Source organism: Eufriesea mexicana, unplaced genomic scaffold, assembly GCF_001483705.2.
Source record: "Eufriesea mexicana isolate 0111107269 unplaced genomic scaffold, ASM148370v2 scaffold8981, whole genome shotgun sequence".
Classification (NCBI taxonomy): domain Eukaryota; kingdom Metazoa; phylum Arthropoda; class Insecta; order Hymenoptera; family Apidae; genus Eufriesea; species Eufriesea mexicana.
The window spans coordinates 336,578-362,143 of record NW_016916724.1 but is presented as its reverse complement, the minus strand read 5'-3'; the positions used below and the strand labels follow the sequence as shown (position 1 = coordinate 362,143).

At 40.5% G+C, this 25,566-nt stretch overlaps 4 protein-coding genes across 4 annotated transcripts in view; 1 reads left to right on the top strand and 3 right to left on the bottom strand.

Moving 5' to 3' along the window:
- Positions 1-3,215: 3,215 nt before the first annotated feature.
- Positions 3,216-5,475, bottom strand: LOC108553026 (uncharacterized). The gene is made up of 3 exons (XM_017907766.1): positions 5,329-5,475; positions 5,003-5,068; positions 3,216-3,443 (listed from the first exon to the last, which is right to left on the bottom strand). The coding sequence occupies exons 1-3, from the start codon at positions 5,473-5,475 to the stop codon at positions 3,216-3,218; spliced, it is 441 nt and encodes a 146-aa protein (XP_017763255.1).
- An 8,094-nt stretch (positions 5,476-13,569) lies between these two features.
- On the top strand, positions 13,570-15,149 carry LOC108553021 (serine/threonine/tyrosine-interacting protein). The gene is made up of 5 exons (XM_017907762.1): positions 13,570-13,703; positions 14,048-14,146; positions 14,219-14,370; positions 14,437-14,625; positions 14,689-15,149. Exons 1-5 carry the CDS (start codon positions 13,665-13,667, stop codon positions 14,897-14,899), a joined length of 690 nt encoding a protein of 229 aa, XP_017763251.1. The 5' UTR covers positions 13,570-13,664; the 3' UTR covers positions 14,900-15,149.
- Positions 15,150-15,388: 239 nt separating this feature from the next.
- LOC108553019 (protein NPC2 homolog) lies at positions 15,389-17,213 on the bottom strand. Its single transcript, XM_017907758.1, has 4 exons — positions 16,992-17,213; positions 15,944-16,054; positions 15,685-15,866; positions 15,389-15,608 (listed from the first exon to the last, which is right to left on the bottom strand). The coding sequence occupies exons 1-4, from the start codon at positions 17,071-17,073 to the stop codon at positions 15,525-15,527; spliced, it is 459 nt and encodes a 152-aa protein (XP_017763247.1). The 5' UTR covers positions 17,074-17,213; the 3' UTR covers positions 15,389-15,524.
- A 5,409-nt stretch (positions 17,214-22,622) lies between these two features.
- Positions 22,623-25,566, bottom strand: part of NLG-4 (neuroligin 4) — a 232,028-nt gene continuing 229,084 nt past the window's right edge. Inside the window, exons 12-14 of the mRNA XM_017907757.1 lie at positions 25,268-25,534; positions 24,634-24,796; positions 22,623-22,869 (exon numbers count right to left, since the gene is read on the bottom strand). Of these exons, the coding sequence (XP_017763246.1) occupies positions 22,720-22,869; positions 24,634-24,796; positions 25,268-25,534 (580 nt within the window). The 3' untranslated portion in view covers positions 22,623-22,719. The remainder of the gene's footprint in view (positions 22,870-24,633; positions 24,797-25,267; positions 25,535-25,566) is intronic.

Sequence of the window (25,566 nt, the reverse complement as noted above, 5' to 3'; positions counted from 1 at the left end):
TGTCTATCATAGCTGCACGTGTGTCGAAAAAATTACAATACAGAGAGAAAGTAGAAACGATGGAAGTACGTGTGTATTTCGTTATTCGTTTTCGCTAATTTTAGCATTATTGCTGAAAAAGCGTCCGTTCTAAACGGCACTCGCATTATGTAGCGCAGCTAATGGCATCGACTAAGGAGAAATGAATGACGGTATTCGAAGACATCTTATTTATGTGGAAAGCAATTTTCCATGTGTACGTTCGCCGACAATAGAAAGCGTTACGTATTGCCCGGTGTAATTTTATTACTTATGGAACACGTAACGCGACGTTCGTGCTAAATACAATGTAGGCCGGTAATCAATAAGAATAAAGTAAACCGCCGTTTCAGTGATCGATGTCCTTTCTATCGCGATGAGGCTGCCTAGAAATCGCAATAACGTAATCGACGTCGCACGCGGAAGTAGACCATCGGATTCTACCATTAGACGGAATGGAGAACATGGGGGCACGTCGACGAACTATTCTACGACCGTGTAAAATTAGAAGCGAATTATCAGGGAAATAGACGCCGTGGAAATAGCAGCTTGTCGATTATTCGCAGGTAGAACCGAGTCGTTCGTGGCATGCTCGAATTGAAAATTTCTACGACCCTCTTCCAATTACACGCAGCTAACCACAGGTAACTAATTTGCCTGCAGGTAGCGAAGCACACTTTAGACGCTTCTGAGACGCACGTAGGAAATGCCTCGGAGGTACGCAGCGAAAAAATCATGGACTGCATTACGCATTCTCAAAAAGGAAAAAAAAAGAAAAAAAAAGAAAAAAAAAAAGATTTCCACTGAATCGCAATGACACGGTGTGCCCCGGAGGAACGCCGCGAGCTATTTCGTCGTGGACTAGAATTCGCTGCAACATTTTTCCCTCTCGATTTCATGCGTCGAATGGTACCTGATATACTAGTTAAATGTAATTAGCATTTCTACGGTGCGTAATGAGATTCGGAAAAGGTGCTTCGGGGGATCGCGACTTTCCGAATGCAGGTCGTAGAGAGAGGCTGCTGTGACTCATTTTTTATCCTCCTGGTAATCACCGAGGCAATCAGCAACCGGTGAAACTGGGCTTGAGACACGTCGTTTCCGCAGCAACGGAATTTCATTTTATTACTATTTTATTATTTCGCTAGATCGTTGCAAAATCGAATGAAACGCGCGTCTACGATCGAACAACAGACTTCTTGCGATACGAACTGCTGGCTAACCGAGGGTCACGAGGATTACGCAAGACTCATTTAAATTCGCGGTAGAGAAACTAATTAGGGCGATATCCTTCCGTAATCTTCGCGGCGTTTTGACGAATGCTCTCTCCACGCGGAAACTCCAACAAAAAGTCCGCACGTAATTTATTGCTCTAGGTTACGAGTGTCAATTACGCAACCGGGTAAAATATAGGCTGGAACAGGACGATCGATGGAACACATAATCGCCGTGTATGAAAAGCGGAAAAGCGGAAAAGCGGCTGCATCGCGGATCGTTCGCCGCACGATTCGACCACCTTCCGGTTCGTTCGCGTAGAAATGGCGAAGGGAAAATTTTCCAGCGCGTTTGGAAAATTTCTCCCGTGTTTTCTCTCTCTCTCTCTCTCCGTGCCAGCATGGCGAATCGATCAAAGGTCGAGTCGGCGAACGATATTTCGAGTTCTTTTCCCGTTCTCTCACGCGGAACCCACGAAATCCTTCGGAAAATTCATTGACTCTGAAATGAGTCATTCTACCTTCTAACGATCGCTTTCCTTGCTCTTCCTCTATCGTTTCGGCGTTTCATTGTTACATCGAATTTTCCATTCGCGGCGCTTTCTCGTTGCGTAATTCTCACGGTTCGAACGGCTTTTTTCCCTGTTATGCACATGCAACAGTGGCAGTAAACTGGAAAAATTACCGATGCCATAATAGCGATTACTTTGGAAGAATTCGTGTTATAATAAAGAACACGATGTTGTTTATTCCAAAAGTAGGCGTTAATGCGAGTTTCTATCTGGACTGGAATCTTTTTTACGACAGTGATGTACCGATCACGGTAGCGTGACAGACTGTTGCACAACTGATTAATAAACCTTTGGCAACATTTTAAAATTCGATACGATCGATCGGTCTCGCCGTGAACTGAACTGCTCGGCTTGCTCGTCCTCCAACGCGATACACTGCGAAAATAATGGCAGCAGGTTGAGCGTTTTTGTTTGGGCGATTCGTTACCCTGGCGACATTAGATTGATTTGTATCACAGAGCTTCCGCGTTGCGTACGTACTCAAGGTTCAGGAACGCATGTCATCGTGCATTAATAGCAGTAACGTGGTAAAAATAAAAGCAGATAGCTCGACGTTACGTAAGTTGGACAGAATATTCTCTAACCCCGCCGATAGGCGAGAGAGCTTGGTGAAAAATTAAAAGGACGGGGTGACGAACGAACGCAAAAGAGTACACCACTGTTTTATCACAAGACATAAAAATTAACTTTTATTAGAAAATAAATAAAAGTGTTGTTGCAAAAGTATGGTAAGGGCTGGGGAAGGGGCAGGCGGAAAGAAGAGAAGAAAATATACAATGAATGCTCCGATGTCGTGATGTCTTCTTCAATATCACATGCCGCACGAAAATTTCGATGTGTCCAGAGATAAAAGGTAGAGTTAACGGAGGATGGGGCAGATACAGGAGGTGAGATTGTAAGGAAGTCGCTGCGCTCGTGTAAACGTGTATCGTGTGTAGTTGCTCTATGAAGAAAAAAAAAAAATAAAGTAAACTTTTTTTTTAAGATTGGGTGCCTGGTCTGAGGTCTTCGGGTGGTCCAAAGCGCTCGCCGATCCTGAGGGCGCCGATACTCGTGTGATCTTCGAACGATCTCGCAAAACCTCGATGTTCCTCGTCCGTCTTTCGACGTTTAAATTGCTGGATAATACTGATTGGACCTCTGTCTCCCTCTCGTCCCGAATGAAAACGATTCGATCGATCTCGGGGAGCTAGTTCCCCATAGGACGAAGAACTCGGGCGTTGCTCCAACAACGTCGACGTGGATACTTCAAATGTATATAGTCCCGAGCTTCTTTCCCGCCAGGAGAATTTCGATGTTGGCCATGGTTATCGTTGTTCGTAATACGTCGCTACTCCGCATGCACCTCAGGACGGCTCGTCCAGGATGGATCACCCTGGACCAGCGAGTTCAATTGGTGCCGTGCGGAACTTTAATCCCAGGGATGATGGGAGATGGGAGCAGCCTTGACGATCTTTATTTCGGGCTCTACGTAATGTTCCACGCCGATCAGATGTGGCTGGACGACCTTAGGGCCGTGGTATGGGATCTTCACGGTCGGCACATGCGGGATCTTAATGTTCAGGGGCTGTGGATGTGGGGCCGGAATCGACGCTTGCTGCGGGATCTGAAGCACTTGGTGCACTTCCGGGGCATGTACCTGCGGGAATTTCACTGGTTAGCGTATTTCCTTCGACATTGTTATCCTCGTAATTCGTAGCCAGAAATTTCTGTCACGATCATTTCCTTTCAGGCAAATCTTTCCTTCCCATCTGTCGCTACTCGATGAACAATGGTTAGCGAGTAACCGGTGAAATCGGGCAGACAGACAGTTTTAGGTTGAATATCGATAAGTAATTTAAACGCAAGAAACGTGGAAGTCGTTACTAACGTGGAAGTAAGAACCAGAGCGACTAGGAAATCAGCAACGATGGATAGTCTACAGCTGTTCGTTGCACGAAGGATTAAGAGTCGCTTGTCAATAGTTCAGCTGTCGTTTCGTTAGAATGCTTATGGGTCCGTCGGTTAACGAACAAATCGATTAGACGATGATCAAGAACCGATTTCGATCCCTGGACTGGAAAGTTGAGTTACGTGACTCGTAACTGGCACTCGGCTCTAGACGAATCATTAGACACGGAAAATGGGAAGTTATCGATGATACGGTAGTAATTTCGAACGAACCAGAAATTATGACGATGAAAGTAGTCTGAGAGAACTGATTCTGAGAATGAGCACTCGGGGAACGTGAAATGAAGGATGGCTGCTAGAACTGGCCAGAGATGGCGAAGTTGCTAATTCCCCGATAGGTGAATGGTAGAAGTGATACGCGTAAAAATGAATGAATGCCGTGTTACGTATTCAACGAAGAGCTTTCTCGTAAACTTCTGCTGCCGATGTCATAGTATTAAGTCTAAATTATCGTTATCGTTACCTGAGGAGCCGATACCTTGACTATTGGTGCTGCAGCAACCTTAACATACGAAGGTTGAGCGACCTTAACGTACGAAGGCTCTATCGCCACTGGTGCTGGCCAAGCTTCAGGCGCTGGCCACGGGTGCGCCTATGTGTTTCAAAAATCAGGATTTCGTTTCAATTTATCTGCCGTCTATGCTTCGATACGGAAACTTGGTTACGTTTAGTTACTTTCCACCGAGAGTGTCTAATTTCTCGGTTAGCGAAGAACGATGCTGGGAAATGCACCGTAAGAGCGGTCGAAGTTCCCGGAAGATTAGATTACCATAGAGTAAACGAGAAGAATGAGATGTGAAAGTAGATGCTGAAGAGATTACGTTAGATCAGTGACACGATCGTCGATGGATTTCTTCTCGAGCCGTGGCGATCGTAGCCCAAGTTCGGTCCAGCGAGACTTGGACGTCGTGGAGTTAAGAGAAGTGTTAACGATTTTGCAAGTAAAATGATTACTCTTTGGTTACTGATCGCTGTCTCCGTGATAAACGAGAACAGCGTCGATAGAGATTGCTTTTGTTACTTTGTCCACAGATGTTACGAGAGAAAATTACAACGTCGAACCTTCTGGAAAAGTGTTACGTTTTAATGGTCCGAGCCAACAGAGCAGAAATTATCTTTCCATTAAATGTAAGAAGATTATTATATAACTATTAGAAGATTATTGTGCAACGTGCAACAGAAAGTACATCGATCTATGAAAAATTTCAATTAGACGAACAATTTTCAGAAACTTCTGCTTTCACTTACCGGTGCGGAGTACGGTATGATACCAGGGTAGGCACTGGCGACAGCCATAGCGGCGAACAGAACAATCTGCAATTGCAAAAGTATTAACTCGAAATTCCCGTCGGACAGTTTACCAAGCTTCGATACCGAATTTCGATACCGAACTTCGATACCGTGCTTCGATAAGCTCCGATAAATATTAAACGGCAAAAGGCAAATGTGAGAGAACGCGGACACCCCCAGAGCAAAAGCAAAGACTATGTTGGAACCCAGGGTACCGCGAGATGGACCAAGTACGAGGTCCAAGCGAACAATGAGAGACTCGTTTGTAACTGGTAGAAACTTACGACGAACTTCATTGTGGGCGATTTTTCTTGTGCAGTACACGGGAAAACACTACGTATCTGAGGGGCGACGCGGTATGCTTTTATAGCGGTGCCCTGCCCAGGCCCAGGGAACCAAGATGAGGCGGGGGTACAACGATTGCATTGCATACGGACCCCTTTCACCAATAGCGATCGACCCTTTCGGACCCCTTATTCGGTGCTCCGTTGACCGCAAGAACGTTCCACTTCCGTCAACCGCGATGACACCCTGGAAAATTTCGAACCTTTGTCCCTAACCGGGAAACCTTTCGAGAAAATTCGAAATGGCCGCGTAAGATTGACCTGGATTCCCATGGAAGGACGACTGCATTCGTCGATGCGAAGAAAAAACGGCAACGTAGATCTCGCGAAATATTTACCAAGGATTCTCGCTTTTCCTTTAAACCATCCAATTATTATCGTCCTTTTTTCCATCGATTAATTATCAAAATTGATCTATCGATCTTCCTCTGTCGCCTACACGCGTGAGCCTGTCATTCGTCAAATCGAATAACTCCGTAAAACAGAAGGTAGGAATTTTTCTCAAATGTGAGAAATTTCTGATACCGAAATGAAAAGAAAAATTTTGAAAGTGGAGTCGTCCATTTTGACTTTTGAATGACTCACGCGTCGTTCCACGCGCCGTGAAGGGAACCTATCCGCGGTGGATGGATACATTCATACTCCTTGACAGTTGGTATCGAATTTTTCTCCGTGCTACGCCATGTTTCGCACCTTGATGGATCTTTTGTCATGTCCGCTGTATTACAATATCGTGTCAATCATCTCGAAACAGCGATGGCAATAGACGGAATTGCACAACGAAAAATTAAGCGCGACTTCCGGCTAAATTGACGTAACACGAATCGCAACGAGGTTTCGTCGAGGATTTTGTGAAATTTCCCGTTGAAATTTTACCTTTTCCTCGCACGTTCATTTTCCACTTCGACGTGCTTCGTTACCTTCCAACGGCACGAGAGTTTATTATCGATATCTAACGATGCCGATGGCAGTTGCACGAGGCCAGCGTCAACTTCGTGGTTCCAGTGTTCGGAACGGCTTGGTTTTCGAGCGAGAAGCCAGTGGAATTTGGCAAAAAGCTGTTACCTGTACGCCGACAAGCACAAGGGGTCTTACGACGATCGAAAAACCAAGGTGCATAGTCATTTTATTGTTCGTCGTTTACGGCAAGCATTGTGGCAAGGCGAAATTAGAACGTGTCACGTGTTTTTCTATCGCGCCACGCTGAATTAAATTCGGCCACGAAAAAGAATATCGGATTGTTCTGCGTCGTAGAGTGGAGTGAGCAGCAATTAGCCATTCACCGTAATTCGCCGGAATACTGGCGTCGTTGGTATCAGCGCAGCAGCGGAAAGACGTTAAGCGCGATGGTGCAATTGCCGCGAGATACGCGAAATAGGAAAAAGTTCGGCGCAATTTGAAATATAAATTTATTCCCGATCGCGGGTATCGAGCGTTCGCGATGAAATATTAATATAATTGGAGGAAGAAAGGGATCGTTGCTAAATCGATCCGGTACAACGGCGGCGAGGAGAAATTCTTCGTACACGTTTTTGATCAGCGGAATATTATGCAATGAGTAGCTGGAAAAGAACGAGACGGGAGAGACAAGGTAAAATTCTGTTACAATTTTCATCTCTCCCGCCCTATTTATCCCAATTATTCCTCGCGTCGCTAATGGACTAGGTTTTACGACTCGCCAATTTCGTAAGCGTTGTAAACGCCAACTTTCCGTAACGTAACAAGCCGCTGAAGTCCAAGTAAAGTCGTAAATGTATCTAGTTCTTGGTCGTGCGTTTATATTGTTAAAATCGTGCTTGCTCCGCGAAAAAAATCGTTCATCCACATTTACAGGGGGGGCGGTTGTCGATATACTGGAGATAGAGACCTGCTGCTGAATTTCCTTTCTAATAAACTGCTTGCAAAACTAATTCCCGATACGCGTGTCTATATCGATTCGATAATTATGGAAAAAGCTGGGTGGACACCGTGGCGTTTTATCGAAAGACTCCCCTGAAACGCAGGTACGTTCTCCTACGTGATCTTCAGGCACGAAGGTTGCAACGATTCGCGAAGTTTCCACCTTGGCACGGTTTCTCTAAAACGACTTTTCTCGCTACCTTTGGCCTGCTCGATCTCCTTATCGAGAAAACTGGCCACCCTTTACATGGGAGTGCACCGGACAGTTGGCCAATCCTTCGCCATGATGATGGAGAACGCTTTGACCCGTGCTGATCGGTGAAGATTCCCAATAGAATTCCAACTGGCAGTTGGATAAAAGTCCGTACGCCTAATTAGACAACGACCAACGTTCGAGAAGAGGAAAAAAGAGGAATGATCTAATGTTGAAGTGAACGGCATCGGTTTTCGTAGAGAAGAAAGTTTTTTAAGCAAAAAGTCGGCCGGAATGCATCGGTCTGAACTGCAATTATTACGTCTCAGCCACACTGATAATAAAGTTTCTCAATCTTTTGCTCGTAATAAGGAGTACGTTCGCGGAGAGCAACGTAAGATTCTCAGGTTCTGACAGGCAGACCGATTCAGCGAATGTAAACCTCGGTAATCGGAAACAAAGAAATGACAGAGCACAGCCATACACGTAGATAGCAGTGATAAGCAAACGATGTAAGGTAGCAGTGGCAAGAATTGTAGCAGGCTAACGAGAGCACGCTTTGTTAGATGCTCCACAGTAACGAACGCGTTCGAAATATCGCATTTTTGCTGCCAAATTAGTCTGCCAGTTCCCAGAAGTTCGCTTTGTTCCCGCGAACGCGAGGGAACCACGCGAAGGAATCGCGCGAGTCTTCGTGCGAAATCCGAGTTTCCCTACGCCGGTCGTCTCTGGAAAATATCTTTTTTCGACCGATTGGCAATCACGCGGGAACGGTCGACCGTCTTTCCAGTCGTCGCTCGGACTTTTGCGCAATTGCCGCGAGTTGCACTCGTTGTTTCCGAACGTGCGCCGCCGCTGAGACGGAAAGACTACCCTGCGCGGATGTTAACGCGCTCGCAGGAGTGCTTGCAAAATCTCGAAAGTTTAACGATACTCGTTATTCCACGGCGACCATTTCGGTTTAATCGTGGCTAAAAATGGAACACTCGGACGCTGGTTTTACTGTTCCGTGAACGAATTATGCCTGAAAAATTTGCAGCAACGACGATTACTATTGCGAAACAGGCAACTGGTTGGCTCTCGGCCTCCCTTTCTCGTTTTCTGAAAATTTCTCCGAAATATTTCGCAATCGCTCCTTCGCGATTACTATCCGATCTAGGCATCGTTAGAAAACGCGGAGAATATTCATTGTGGCGAAGGATTCGGTAAAATCAGTCAATTCCCATGATAAATTCCCTTAATGATCCGTCACATCGTTATCTCGCATTTTCTGATCCAGGTCCAGGCAAAAGCCAAGTAGCGACTTTTTCTGCTTTACACGGGCTACGACGCGAGCAAAGCGACGTCGAAAATGAATTCTCCGTTAGCGCAGATCGAGCGAATTGAGTTCAATCGCTTGCTAATGAGCTAGACTAACGTAATACCATCGCCTGGTGCGGCTACGTTTCATTAGAGGTTTCGTTTATTCGCCACGAGTCTCCCGGAAAGCTGGAATTTTTCATAACCCAAACTGAACGTGCAGATCGTACACCGTGATAACACGTACGTTTAAAGAATTTTGTAAATCGTTCATTAACTTTGTTGAAAAGCGAGACGCGAGTCGGGCGAGCAGAAACGTGCCCAAAAGAAATTCACGCTCCGTCGAGCGAGCAAAAATTCGAAATGCTGCTCGGATTTTCCATAACGATGTTCCCGGATCGCGAAAACCGATCTAACGCAGCTATGAACGGTTCAGCGACGCCGGTCATCGGTAGTACACGAGGAAACCGAATCGAGGAAGCTCCGTGCACTGAGGAATTAGGCAATACGCGCACTCCAGATAAAATCGCTCGGCCGCCACAGATTATGAGTCAGAGGAATTAAAGCGAGCCAAACGTCTGCTGTCCAGATCATATCTTTTTACTGAAAATTGTTGCCTCGCCTGTTAATCTCGCCTTTTGCATCGCGATTTTAGTCGTAATCGTCGAGTCCGTCCGTTGTTCTCTCTTTGCCATTTTTCTCGTGCAACTGGTGCAACGTTGATGCTAACTTTGGCACAGTTCAACCACTGATACGCCGTCACGCAGCGTTAATCGTAGCTGCGTTTCCTCGAACCTCGGGAAAAGGGATTAAAATCGTCGATGCTATTATTTAACGAAGAATTCGCAGAAAAGAACCACCGATTTTCTTCATCGCGACTGTCGTATTGGCTAAAAAAGAGACTTAGGCAGCAACAACGAATTTTAACCAGCATGTGATCATGCAATATTTAATGGAGCAAGAAAAGCGCTATCTGCTATAAGATACAATTTATCGGCTAACGCAACAAAACCTTCAATTAGAACCCTTTTCTTCCTCGATCCGGCGTGTTTCGATTTGCCGCGAATTGTGGGATTGCAGAAAGAACAATACGCGAAACGGTTTTTCTAAATTTTACACTCTCACAGGGGACTGGGTAAGATGAATCATACTTGGGTCATGGCACGCGGTAGAAATTCGTGCCCAGTTCTCCTCCCCCGAACACGTGAAATATCAATTCGCTCGGGACTTCTTGCCAAAGCGACTGCTTTTTAAACTTCTCCGTAACAATTAGAGGAGAGCGATGAAATGGAACGATAAGCGGTAACCCCGCGACGGACAAGGGAACTCGTGCAAATCCGAGCTCAAGGAAAATCTGCATAATTAAAAGTAACGACTCGCGGTTCGATCGAATTAAATCACGCCGCTAGCAAATTGATACGAACGAGATAAATCGAGCACGTTTGCAAACTCGCTAAACGCGTGTTTCACGGTTACAAATAGATAGCACGGGGTGGCTCATCAACGTTAACAGCTGGCATGGAACGTAAACGCTCCAAGTTTCACGGCGATATCCGAGTTCCGTGATGAATTACGGTGCTCTTTCTTCTTTAATCCGGCGCGCAACCGTAAGACGTAAAAATAATTTCATTCGTCGGGAAGAGTATCGAGTATTGGTAATCCGTTGCATCTGCTGCGAGGTGAAAATAACTTTCCACGCTGTCACTTTCTTCCGCGGGAAGAACGTGATGCGATAAATCATCGTGACACGATGAATACGCGCGTCGGTAGCCGTTGAACAGATGGAAACGCCGAGAGTTAAGGTGGTCGTTTCTAATGCATTCCCTTGGTGCATTTTTCTCCTCGGTGGATTGCTGAATTTGTCCTCGTGAACCTCGATCGTTCCCGATCGACGAATGGCAGAATGTGATTTCTTGTTGGTTCTGTGCTCGCGTTTCTTGACGTTCGCGAAGTGGACATTGCCGAAGGGGCAACGTACCGGGTGACCTGACAATTAGAACTTGCCGGATTGGTTCTCGAAATAATAAGACTTGTTTTTCCTAGAACTGACGGGAAAAACGACGGAGCACTTAAGGCACTTATAGAGTTCTAATAGCATCGAATTGATAGAATCGAGCAGGATCGGATAAGAACGAACTCGTTCGCAGGACGACGATAATAGAATCGAATATTTCTCGCAAATGAAAATTCGTAGATAGAATCGTGGCTACGTAGCTATAGAGTTTCGCTGATGGAGGAAATCGTCCGGTAATTACGAGCTACTCGCAACGGAGCGCAATTCGAGGAATAACGAAACACTGGTCCCAACTTCTCCATGTTCCCTGAAAATTATACAGAGTAGAGTCTGCGAGCTATATTCAGCGAACTGATACAGAGATTAAAAATGAACGTTATGACGAGAGAATTTAGAGAGTAGGGGTACCAGGTGAGCCATTGAATGGGCCGAAAATGGTCCCGAATGAGGAATACAGGTGAGGTCTTGTTATCGCGAAATGGAATTAGTTACCGATGGTTATCGGTGGTTCTGTGCGTCCAGCGTGTGCCAAGTGCTCCAGATTCGCGAGCCATGGATGGCGATTGCAACAATCTCGGTGCTGATGCCCCGAGGGCAACACGGATTCCCATATCTGCGAGCACTGCACACGCCAACGAGCTTAGAAAGTAAACTTCCATGCGGCAGGGCTACGCCGTCGGCTGTTGCCTGCTTAATTATTTAATTATACGGATCACAGTGACGGCAACGGTGTTACCGAAGAGCGCAGAGATCTAGAAACCCCTGTTTAACGTAACGCGATGCCGCATCCACGCTACGGTGGAGATCATTTTAAGATGCCTTGCAATTTCGGACCCGCGAAATGGTTCAAAGTTCGCTCGTAGCTCGAAACGCGAAAGTCAGGCAAAAGGGAAAAGCATGGAGGATTGAAGAAAAAGAAGCGAAAGTTACGAAGTATAAATTTCATGGATCCTGGCCGGAGAACAAACGGAGCGATGAAGACATTAAACGAGCATTATTTATTTATCTGGTAAGACAACGCGCCATCTTGTTTCGTAACACCATTCCCGTTTTATGCAAACTATTATCTCCAGCACACGATTCGTTCTTCGTACGTATAGCACATCGGCAATTAAATACCCCAATGCTGCGTGACTAGGAAAATAGACCGTATTACGATAGCTTTGCAGCCTTATTCAGCCACTATACACCCCGTGACGAGAAATGACAGACAGCCGTAGAGTGACACCATTTTTAAACAGATCGAGGTCAGGATGACGTTATAATTTATCATCTGAAACACGCCACGACGCGTAAAGGAACAACCGCGGAATTCGCTCAGAGTTGTTCCAGCGTCGTTGTACCAGTGCCTCGGAGCGATACCAAATTTGTCCCTCTTTGCCCATCGTATCTAACACCCTTCACTCCACGTGCCATCAATGTTCCTTATTACAGTCACTGAAATTGGAAAACCAACAAGCCTCGCACGGGAATTATCTCCAATTCACCATCGCGGCGACCTTTTAAAGACTTCCTCGCGTTAATTGATACCTAAAGTTCCAAGAAACTGTAATACAGCGGAAGACGGGACGATCACGTTGAACACCTAGGGTCTAATGATAAACCCATCGGATCAGGATGAAGCATGAAGCATGAAATTAAAGTACACACGTGGACTCTATAATTCGAAACGTAATTTCGCGGCAGCGTGTTACGAAATACCGATACCGAAATCGAATGTCGAAAGGCATATATCTGGGCACGATAGAGATGAAAATTTACGCACTTGGTAATGTAAGAGTTCAGGCGTAATAGCCATTTTCCACGGAAGCTCAAGCACCAGCACGTGTACGAAATCTATCAAGTGTTCCGGTAAGACGCGTATCAAGCACGCACACAGAATTACGAGCTGATGCCGCTGCATGCATGGACTTTCATCGCGAAAGCGTGGCGATAGTTATAGAAAATTGTATTACGTCCCGGAAGAAAATACGCGCAGGTTACCGCAACCGGGAATCGGTGCCTCGTAAAATCTTGTATTAAACAGTTCGTAACTAAATTGCATCGCTTGGCTCGTGTTCGTGGCCGAAAGCAAGCCGTTTCCCTTTTCTTTGTAGAACGGGAAATCTCCCTGCTATGCAATTCGACTAACGATATTACAATTGCGATTTCTTTACCGATTTTAATCTAATTTCCTTTATTTATTTTTCTTCTGTCGTGGGGTAGGAGAACAGTCTTTCGAATGCGTTCCCCGTTGCAGAAATTGCTTAAGGAGATATCCTTTGGACTCTGATATTGTGACTCGCTGTTCATTTTGCTGGTCTTCTTTATCACAATAGAAATTTATCTTTTTCCCCGAATGGTATTTTCGTTGAGTAATTATATGTGACGAAGAACGTGACTAAAATTTTAGGTTAAAAATTATCGCATAGTCCAAAGGTGCTTGGTAAATAAATTGTGTAAATAATGGATTGAATTGTTAGGAGACTATTTTTCATATCTCTAGAGAAATATAATTAAAATGTAGGTATATACAAATCTCAACGCGGTTTTATCACGTAGTTAATTGTTGTAAAATCGCGCAATAAATTATATTGATGATTTGACAGAAAAGTTGACGTTTCGTTTGATGTAACATATTTTATATGCAAGTTTCGGTAAATGATTAAGTATTCTTTTTTAAACTTATAGAGGTGAATAATATGAAAAGACCGCGATATTCAACGTAATTTACATATAGCACACCAGAGAACGCTATAGTAGCAAACTATACTACAAATGGCCGCTACCTCAAAAAATAATATCGTGATCGCGGGAAAAAGGATAGTGCATTTCTTATTTTCTTGTCCAAATTCGACATTTCTACACGTTTAAGTGGGCAAAATTAGTGGTATGCTGTCTCTAGACAGTAATGGATCTCATCAAGACGAGGTATATAATTTACCGTATTGATTTTAAACCGTTATAAAAATTGTATTCTTTAAATTATAGGTTATATTATTTGTCATTGACATTTTTTCTTTATATATATTTTCAAATGCGTGATATTATATTTTTACCTCTATCCCATTATTTCCCGTTACGATTACTCGAAGATTAATATACAAATTATACGATATTTTATGTTTTTTATGTATATTATTTCTACTTTTATACAAATAAATACCGTTTATAATTGCTTGTATTTTTATTTATTGGTAGTCTTATCCTTTTTCTATATCTTTCATTTTCTTCACCTATGTAATTAAAAATAGGTAAATAAAAATACTTTATAGGATACGAATAATGAAAATGGATCTGACGATTATCCAAGAATACCTCTTTCTATGGATGGACCAAAAGAATGGACTTATACAATGAGAAGAAATATGCAGGTACATTTAATATATATTATTAAAAGTTATCTAAATGACATATGATTTAAATTAATAATTATCCTATATTAGGAAGTGGTACCTGGATTATATCTTGGGCCTTACAGTGCAGCTAGCCGGTCAAAACTACAATCTTTATTAGATCATGGCATAACTCATATAGTATGTGTTAGACAGGACATAGAAGCAAATTTTATAAAACCCAACTTTCCTGATAAATTTAAGTATGTAATACAAAATTGATTAATTAATATGTTTTTAATATTTTATGCTAATAACGAATGTTATAGGTATCTTGTTTTGAATATCGCTGACACAGCAACAGAGAATATTATCCAACATTTTCAAAAAGTAAAAGTATTTATCGATGAAGGTTTAAACTCTGGGGGGCAAGCCTTAGTACATGGCAATGCTGGTATATCACGATCTGCGGCATTAGTTTTAGCATATGTTATGGAAACATATGAACTCTCCCAAATGTAAATTTCTTCTCTTTTTTCATTCATATTAACGTAAGATTATTAAAACCATCATTTTTCTAGGCGTGCATATACAATAGTACAACAAAGAAGGTTTTGTATAAATCCCAATGAAGGTTTTATGGCACAATTGAGAGAATACGAACCAATATATCAAGCACAGAAAACACTAAAAAATGGCCAACAGAGTTTATTCAGACAAAGAACCAAAAGGACTATCCATCAAATATATACTGAAAGAACAGAGGATAAATGTGATACGATGGATAGTTGATATTTTTTTAGCAAATGCTGAAGATACCAAAAGACTTACTCTAGGTTAGATAAAAAATGAACTTAACGAAGTAACGTTTTTTACATCATCGCGTTCAGAAAGATAGTTAAACATACAGGTATCTAGTAAAATCAGACGTCATACTATTTAGTTTCTAATGTAATGTGTAAGAATTAAAAATTTATTGCAATAAGATGTTCTATCTATTAGCTAAACAGATCATTTATCTAGGCAAACGAAATACTAAAACTTTTAAAGCTTTGCTTAAATTTAAGCTATGTGACACACTAATTTATAACGTGAGAATATTAAATAATTTTTATAACATAAACCCCACGACAAATTTTAATTTTTATTTATTCAGCATTTAAGTTTATAGCATGTTATGTATTTGAAAAGAAATATATTCGTTATTTATTGCTACAATACAATATTATACATTTATTTCGCCATTGTATTAATTTGAATAAAAACTGTATGAAACGCGTGTATATTAAGGTAATTCAATTTAAAAATGTGTAAAGTAAAAGTTTTAATGCTACGTTTTGTATTTATTTCATACAATTTTTGTAAAATATAAACTTCTTTAAAAGTAGAATTACAGTAAGTTGTGAATTAATACTACCTATTTTATTCGTGCCGGAATTAGTATGCAAACGATGTCTTCATTATTTTCATCTATGAGTTGCCATTTTACAGTAACACTCAGCTACAATTTAATAGCAGAAATAATTAATTAGTAATGTGTGTACAGTATAAATGTTTATTGTATAAATAGACCATACCTTAGGGTAGGATTTTAGCACAGGTAATGTATTTTTATAATGATACGTTTCGCCCTTTTTCAAGGGACACGTAACTCCAGAATCGGGAGTCACACAAGCATCTGCATTCGCTAATGGGAAAGGTATAGGCATTTCCATCACTATACCGTACACGACGGCGGTGACTTTTGAAATATCTTTTTCTGTAAAAGTATGTTTAATGTTTTAAGCATCTTGCGCTTAATATTTAAATAATGGCATTTAATATGAACGTACTAACCCATCGTAAAGTCGATACGAATTGTTGCATTTGTACCTGGTATTAAATCACATACAGCTTTGGTCATGTCACAATCCAAATTTAAAGACAAAAATTTCCCAGCTTTTGAGCCTGTATGAAAAAAGCTATAATGTAAATCACTAATACTATACTCCATTAAAATATTTAAATTTCTTCGTGTATCCGAATAATTTCACTTGTAGCGTTACAATTAGATGAATTGAGTTAGTCTTCATGTATACCCTTTACGTAAATAGAGTTTTACAGTAACAATTACAGAGAAGTAACTGCCATGACTCGTGACTTTCAATTTCTGAGATACGAATTTCCGCTACTTTTACGATCACATGCTATTATATCAATTATACGCTACTGAACTGATTATTAAGTAGTAGTTATTTTCCCGAAATCAAATAATGAAACTAGAATTGACAGGGACATAAATTTGTAACCATATCAAAATTATTTATTTAACGAGGCTAAAAATGGCTCGTATAATTGCAACTTATGATAAGATTATAAACACCGTTCTAATAATTTGAACGGTAAAAAAAGAAATAACACGATTTCCGAATTTATTTCAAATATTTTCATAATAAGATATAATACACGAAAAAAACAAATCGCACCGGTCATCAATCATGATTCTATGCACATATATTTGTTTTTTGATTATTCGTTATTCGAGTACTGTAATATCTGTATCGCCGAAAGAGAGATAAGTTATAATTTTCGTTATGAAAACAAAAAATATTCGTATTGCTGTTTGAAATTCACGGCAACTTTACAATATCGTAGGTAACAAGTAGTATTTACATACACATTCAACTGAACCAATACGTTATACTTTCAATTATGTTCAGGTTACTAATAGGTAGTAAAAGATGAATCATATTTAGTACCTCACCAATAAAGAATTTATTATTTTTAAAATATTTAAGAACGTAACATTCATTTTAATTTATATTTCTTTTTCACGTGGAAATATATTGTCGCAAAAGGAAACATTCACTGGTTTACGATTGAAAGTTGCGAAATCGAAACTTACCACAATCTTCGATGTCCAAGGCTCGACATGGCGAAAAGCTCAAGTAACATAGGATAAGAATTGCAGCAATCATTCGGCACATGTTGTTCGTTTGAAGTCTCCGTACTTATTACGGTTGGACGAAGCTTCATATCGAAACAAACATTTGCTCGCTACTCTCGGTAGACGTCACGTCACTCACTATGTTCTTAAATTACGTATCTTACGCACCAAATTATTCCCACCTACCTCTGACAAGAATTGTGACATACACTTAAAGGAAGCAATATACATATACGTAGATGAGTCACGAAAAATGTTATAATTTGAATTTCATGTGCGGGATTATAATTTACTTGACCATACTTAAAACCTGTACTCAAAGTTTAAGTACTCAGCGTTCATCTAAGTACAAGAAAGGTAGGAATATACGAAAAGTAGAAAGACAATAACTAACATCTTTTTTCGTTACACAAATTTAGAGATCACCTAACCATTTTACGACTTTTATGTCACATGCGACGTTATCGATTCAGTATCGAGAAGGACTACAGCGCCAATGAACAGTAAAATGCTCAATTACGTATCACAATATGTATATACGTATTTAATTATAGCTTAAATAACTTCTGGGTGGCCATTAGTAATAATTTTCAAACAAACGTATATGATTATTACACAAAATATATATAAGACCATTTTATCCGATAAATAATGGATCAAAATACAATCGATAAGATTGTATAACATTCCTTGAATGTCATGAAGTTTATGAATTAAACGTAATTTCAGTAACTGATAAAACGTATGTAGCGTCATTCCATTGTACTAAACCGAAAAAAAATGTGAAACATTGGATAAAATGAAATATTAGTTAACAAAAATAAGCATTTTTATATTTATAATTATATTATGATAGGAATAATTATTATTATCTTAAGAAGGTAAGAAGGGTATTTGGATATTATAACAAGTATAACAAATATTATATAATGTTATTCCTCGATTTGCAAATTTTGCATAACGACACTATTAATTTTCCAGTATAGTAATTATACATAATACATAATGCTTTTTGTATGTATTTTAAGTATTCTTAGTCGGTAATCACTAATTAAAATAATTTTTATTATCTTGTGCATGTTCTTACCATCAAATGGTAACAAATATATAATGTACCTTGGAAATTCTTGTCACAAATGACGTAAACGATAAACCTAACATTATATATTTGAGTAATTCCACGTTGAGTAAAAACTCTTCCATTATCTATTTTTTATTCACATACGCTTTTCTTTTAATTTTTTCTGTTTCAGAATTAACATATTACCTATGATTGATAATAATACCTATATTAAAGATACTTATAGCACGACAGCATAAATATACCAATAATAAACAAAAGGTGTATAAATTGTTTCATTTATTGTTAATAACAAATCGATATTGTTAATAACAAATTGCCCAAACGCAAAAGAAATAATGAATAAAAAAGAGTACAAAAAATTGACGAATAATTGACTATTGTAACAGAAAAGTAATTATCCGAGTATCGGCAATGATCGAGAATTTTCGTGAATCTTCGGTCGATCGGAAGCTATATAAGGGGCGACGCGACGCAGTGTAAGTTATTTGTCGGTTCGACTTTGGACAAGATACGTCTAAATTTTCTTCTAATAATTTTCTAATTATTTAATTATGATTTTTTTTGCTATCTCGTCCTTGAATTGCATGTGTTTGTCATTGACTTGTGTCTCACCGTTGGGTTATTCGTTCCAGTTGTTTATTTATCTATTATTTGTCAGAAAGTTTTCAATAAGAAACGTGATTACTGGGAGAAACATTTAACACGTACAATTAATATCACCATGTATTTTGTTATATATTTACAATTTGATAACAGAAACGTTAAACATAACAGGTAGCCTTGCCTTCGGCCGAAAGATCTGATTCAGGTATCTTTTCGGTGGAACGCGAGGCCAGCTAAAAATCACATAAATATAATAATATTCGCCATAATAAATTCATTACAATCCATAATATGTGTATTTAATATATGTTATTTAAATTTCCTTAAACATCTGTTTAACCGGTTCAGTATCTCTCTCCGTTGTTATTCTCGTTTTACCGATCATGGTTTGTTCTTATTTAAGTCTACTATTATTCGCTCCTCCTTTAGTCTTTAGTATATTCGGATTGTCCGTACTTAATGATATTTATTACGTAACTTTTTCACGAAATTCCGCAAGTCATCTTAAAAAAGACTTTATTCGGTTTAACGAACTTTGCTTCCCGTTTTTATCCATTCACGATGATGCTGAACTTGGCGAGAATATCGTAAACACCATCCTTTGATTCCTTTTACTTTAATCGCTTAATTGTATGTACAAAAGACTTTGATTTCTTTTTTTTTTTTTTCTTTCTTTCATATTAACACGTACTCTTTTTCTCCTTTAAGCTCGGTCTTCGTGTGGTGGTTCCATAAAAACAAGATTCTAAGTCGATCAACCGTGAGAACTTCTTTTAACGCGTTCACTGCCATATTGAACAGAGTGACGCTTTTGTGTATTCGAATGCCTAAAAATCTTACGAAGTTTTGATTTTATTTTACGTATAAATAGTAATACAAACGAACATCAAATTTCGCATTTGATTTGGAGGACAGCTTGATAACAGGACAACAGTGAAAGTGTTAAATTCTGTTCAGTGATTAACTCTTTGAAGCATACTCTTCGAATGTTCTTATGTTACATAAAAACGTGACGTTATCGTTAAAAACTGTACAATATTTAATAATTACGACGTTGGAAGATGTGTTCGCTCACGACTAAATAGGTAAGAATAATAAAAATTGCTTATATATTAATATAGGTTAGAATCTTACGTTAAAAAGTGTACGTGTTGGCTGATCGCAACGAAAAATTCGAAACGAATTGCCTACGAACATTTTCCTGAATTTCATTAGGATTACATGGCAGACTCCGTACGACACATTGCGTAGTATCGCGAGTTAAAAAACGGAGGAAATATGAGAATTTATGAAATAATTAAAAAGCGTCGATCAGAATAAAATGGTGCTTCAAAGAATCAAGTCACATTGGAGTAACAGTCTCTTTTATTTGAACCGACCGGCGAAACTCTTTTTTTCACGCGAATTTACGTGTCCCGTGGCAGTGTCTTACGCATGATAACAGATTTATGTTAATCTTTATGTTACACCTATACGTTTTCGTTTATTTTTACAAAAAATCACGTACACTTTGGATCCAATACGAATCGACCAATTCTTCTTTTGTCATTTTATTTCCGTCTAACGATTCAACATCGTCGACTCTCCTAAGGTAGCATTCTAGAGATCTTCGACTAGATCCGCATTCATGGCGTATAGTTACCCTCAACACGCTTAACCGGCAAACATGTCTGTGCACAGTCGATTCGCAGACTATACAGTCCCGATTTACATTGGCGATTTAGTCGCCTGTGGTTAGCGCTACTGTACAGCTTCATTTGCTCTACCGACTTGGCTATGCTGTAATTAAATGTTATGCATTGGCCTCTTCGATCATGTGCTACTAGATGAAACGTCGCGTTCGAGGGTAGCTCGAACTGTGATCGTATTACGATGGAACGACAGAAATTTGTAGAATTTTCTTCGGAAGCTAGACCGCGGTACCATAATAATGGCCCATTTCTAAAATCCTTCGTAAATAAAAAAATAACAATATTTTTACTATATCGTGACTAGATGATTAAAATTCGTCGGAAGAACGGCGGCTGAATAACAAATGTAAATCGAGCCCTTTCCAAGCGATCACTTTTCGCTCCCTTTTCCTTTATATATATATATATTTTTTTTATTTTTCTCGATATTTTATTTAATAATTCGAGTGAAACGAAATCTCGTTGCCGAGAGATCCCTCGGAGTTACCAAAAGCGTAAAAAAAGAAAAATTGTAATTATCCACTCACCGTTTGACAGAGATTCATCCTCAAAACGGTACGTATCGGAAGCGTCGCTCAGTTTGATTTTCTTTCGTGAAATAGGATCGTTTCGAGTTACGGTATTACAACAATGGGACGAGGTTGAACGACATTATGCTCATCGACGTTCGAAGTTTTTGATTGGCAAAAGGGAGTTCGTTATACCGGTCTACGTGAATTTTGATATTTCAGCTTCGTTCCTTCATCCGAACAGAAGAAACGACGAGCTGTCGTGATCTTTCAATTTCGCCACGAATATATTCGATAAAAGAAGAAACTGTTCGATAGTTTTACAATTTTCGCTTTTACAATGTATTCAGTTAAAAAGATTGTTCAGAAAGTCAGCGAATAAGTTATGGTACTTGATTTAAAATTAACCGACGATGTCAGTGTTTGAACAAAGTCTGAAAGATTGCAATAGCAAAAGGTGGACGGTCCATTGTGTCGTGTGTGAAGGATGCGTATGTTATTGAAAAGAAAACGATCGAAACGTCTTGGATGTTTCAGTGATCCGTGGTTTTCCGACATTTTCCATAAATTTCGACGTTCTTTGACCAATCAAAGACAACACCCAGTCGACTCGTCGATGAACTAATTTCCTTTCACGATGACGATGATCTGAACATTAATGATCTCGCACACTTACACCGCGTAACGTTTACAGTCAATTACATAGGAAGAAGTAAATGAAAAAGAGAACGGAGAAAGGAATAAAACGGACGATCAAACTGCACGCGACACGAGTACATGTCCTCTTAGAAAGTAGCAAACATGTTTGGCTTTCACTTACGGTATAAATTCACTTTTTCGTCTTTTTCTCATTAAATATATACAAGGAACATCTAACATCGTAGTGGATAGCGTTTTATACACGGGTCTCCATGATCGATTTATGCTTTGAGCGTCTCTCTTCTCTCGTAACACGTAGAATTCATTATTACCGACTAACTAGCTGAACGTACTCGTTAAATTTCATTGTGAAACGATGCTTTTTTCTTCCAGTTTCTTTTTTGATTGATTGAAGTGTGATCAATGGTAGAAAGAAAGTCGTGCATCTTGATGGTTTTGGGTATCGGGATTTCATCGATCATATTCACGATCCATTTATCGTTCCCGATCACGATTCTGGTATCCGTCGAGACACGCGGTTCAACTTTTGTCCCTTTTATTTCGCTCGCATTAAAGAATCTCGCGAGAAGAAATCTACTCGATAAAATCCAATTTCGAATTTCCTCTATTCACACTTCGTTTCGCAGCCCCTTCATTCTCGCAGGACGTTCGTCGGACTTCCTTCTTTCGATCTTGCTGCAGTTTTGTCCTCTGAATCAGCATCTCGAAAGAATGCAGTCCAAAAAAGTCATTCCTCGGTTCTCCTTAGTTTCACCGATTCTACCTCTACCCTAATTCTTCTTCTTCTTCTTCTTCCTCTTCTTCTTCTTCGACGAATACCGGATACTTTTACCTCCCCGCATTCTTTAATCGTTCTTTCACCCCCCTCCGTTGGGTTTCGTGACGCGTCGTCGTGAACTGGGCGATGGAAATGGAAAACGTTGAAAGTTTTCAGGCCAGGTGCCAGTCGAGAATTGTTTGCCGGAATTTCGATGGAATCTTGCCGGGAAGAGTTTCATCCCAGAAATGTTTCTTCGATTATATCGAAATCACGGGGCAGAACTTGACTGGCACAGACGACACGGCGCGTTTGCTATTTAAAGCAAAGTCGATGCCGTAAGAACGTCCGGCACGACAGGTTTCGGAGGGGGGTCCAAGCATCACACCCTCATCTCGCTCATCGTAGCCTGGGACACACGACTCGACACGGTGGCATTCTGCAGCAGGGGCTGGTTCTCGGGTGGACTCTTTGCTCGCGGGGGTGGCGGAGCTCTTGGTACTGTCAGATGTATGGACCCGTTTGGTGGACCCTGGAATTTGCGAAATATCGTTAGAGAAGGTAAATTGGAAAGTGGAAGCGGTAATTTCCATCGATGGTAGACGATGCTTGTATCTAGCGAACGTGTTACTCGATCCTCGAAATTCTCAGCACTGCGAAAATTTGCCCCGCTCGATTAAATTCTTGCGGATATTAAACCGAACTACGAAACAGCAAGAACTAGAACAGAACGAGATATGGAAAATAAAGGTTAGATGCTTCTGCGGCTTGAATTTACGTTCGATCGTTTTGTCCTCGTTTGGATCTTCGCAATTTTCCACTCGTTAATCCGCGCGATGTCTCTCGGACAGGTTTCAGAATCCGTAGGGGGAGGGGGAATAAAAATTCTCGATGAAAAAATTAAGTCGAGATAGGTATGGAAGTTCGAGTTTTGTTTTAACGAACTTCGCCGAGGCGTCGTCATCCTTGTCGAATCTACGGGAATTCGCTAACGAGATAAAAGGGTGGTATCGTTCGTCGCTGAAATAATCATCGCATCGTGGAACGTCAAGAAGAAGCTTTCATCGGTGTAACTTTCACCTGGCCAGACTTTAGCAGTTTTAAAAGCTCCTTGATAGGATTACGGATGCAGCTTCCAAAGGCCGTGGTTCGTTAAAACGGTGCAAGTTTTATAAATCAGTCGCGATTAAACTGGCTATTCCATGACGTTGTCGCATTTTCGTCTCGGTAAACAAAATCTCAACATCGTCGAGCAAACCGTGTTGCGAAATTTCTCTCGTTCGCGTTCCAACAATTAACCCTTAGAGCGCTATGGACGCATATATGCGTCCGGCGAAAGTCACCAGAAGGGAACGGTGGACGCATATATGCGTTGTTCAATTTTATCGGTCTTCCATGTAATAGTATTGCATGTAACTTTATGTGAGACAAATACATGTGTGTTTCTTAACAACGGCAGTAAAAAAAGCCAAACGATGGAACAAATAATAAACGCGAGGACGGGTTTATTCTTTTGTATATCTGTTCCGAGTATCATTAGTAATGTAATAACAATATAATATACGTACAACAATATTAACGATGTAAAAAAATTGATCATACACAAATAAATTATTAATTTTTGTTTCGTTCTTGTTCCTTATTTTTATATTAAGTTATATTGTAAATTTTATTGATTCTAATGGATAATTGATGCTTCAAAATAACGTTCCTTTATTATTTAACCTGCTGCAAAAGAATTACAATAATAACTTGTTAGTTGCGCCTCGAACAGTTAATCAACAGGGCTCGCACTAGCGAAAAGTATTCCGTCCACAGCGTTAAGCATGCACGGTCCCTCTGAAGCGCTTCGGCAGAAAGTCGTCCGCACTCTAAGGGTTAAAGGGTACCTGTCAAAATTTACCCTTCTCGACTCGTTGCAATTTTGACACAAGAACGCAATCTAACAGTAAAAAGCACGATCCTTATCGTGGAATCGAGAGAAAAATTCACCGTTATTATACAAAACCAAAATCGAGGATGATAAGAAACGTTCAGTCGTCTTTCGAAAAATCCGATAAAATTGACAGGAGTGGATTTTGACAGGGATTTTTCGATCGGGGCTATTTCTTGGAAGCGGTATGCGAGTGAAAGAAAGAAAGACAAATGAAACGTCGTCGAGTCGAAGAGATAAAAGGATTAAAAAGAATAACGCGAGGCAAATGCATCGAATGATGGAATCTTGCGAGATTGCCTTTCTCTGATCTGAGAATGACAGGCTGCTCGTAAACGTTGAGGTAAAATGACTGACTCTCACTTGGGTTTGTGCATTCATGTCCTGTATGACGGAAGCTCGGGGAAGAGTGGCATGCTGTTGCTGATGTTGCTTTTGATAATGGTGTTGATGAGGCAACGTGTGAGTTCCCTGGCCCTGTTGGAGAAGCGTGTTGGGATCGTTCGGAGGGCCTTTCATAACGTTCCTGGAACGACGATTGATCGTTACGAGCTTCGTAACAGTTTAGGGATTATACGTAATTATTGGCCAACTAAATGCGTCGCTACATTAACGTCCAACAAGAATCATGCAGTAGGGTGCAACGAGGGAAAAGGTGGTCATCCATGGTGTAGACACGGAGGAGTGGCGCGAGTTTATTTACAAGATGGCACGATGACAAGTGATATTATTTCCGATTGCACGAATTATCATACAACAAGGGGGACGATTATCAGAGATTATCACATTGATCAGTTGATACGAGGATCGTTGGGGATATTATTAAAATACTCGTGACCACCTTTTCGTCGATCTCCTTCGTAGCGTATTCAAGAATTTTGCTCAGGCTACTCGTCTAAAAATTAATTTAACTTGGAGAAGTATTTCCGAGGTCAGTTTGGCAAATGTTGTTAGCGGAGGGAGGATCGATTCCGCAAAGCTTTGAAAGAAACTGTACCTTCTGAGCATCTCGGCGTTCTCGACGTCGACGATAACCTGACCGCTTCCAGGGAAATGAGAGTGCGGCGGAGGCGGTTGTTTGAGTTCGGAGAAACCTCGTGGTCCGCACTGTTGATTCAACAATTGTTGCTGCTGAAGGCTTTTCACTTCGAGCCTCGTTTTGTCCCGCTGATAGTACACTCCCGCAAAGATCAGCACGTTCAGAATCAGTAAACTGCATCCGATCGCGATCGTCACGCTGAGAGCTGTCGAGTATGCGGCATACCTGTCGAAATAAAAATATAAACGCGTATCTTT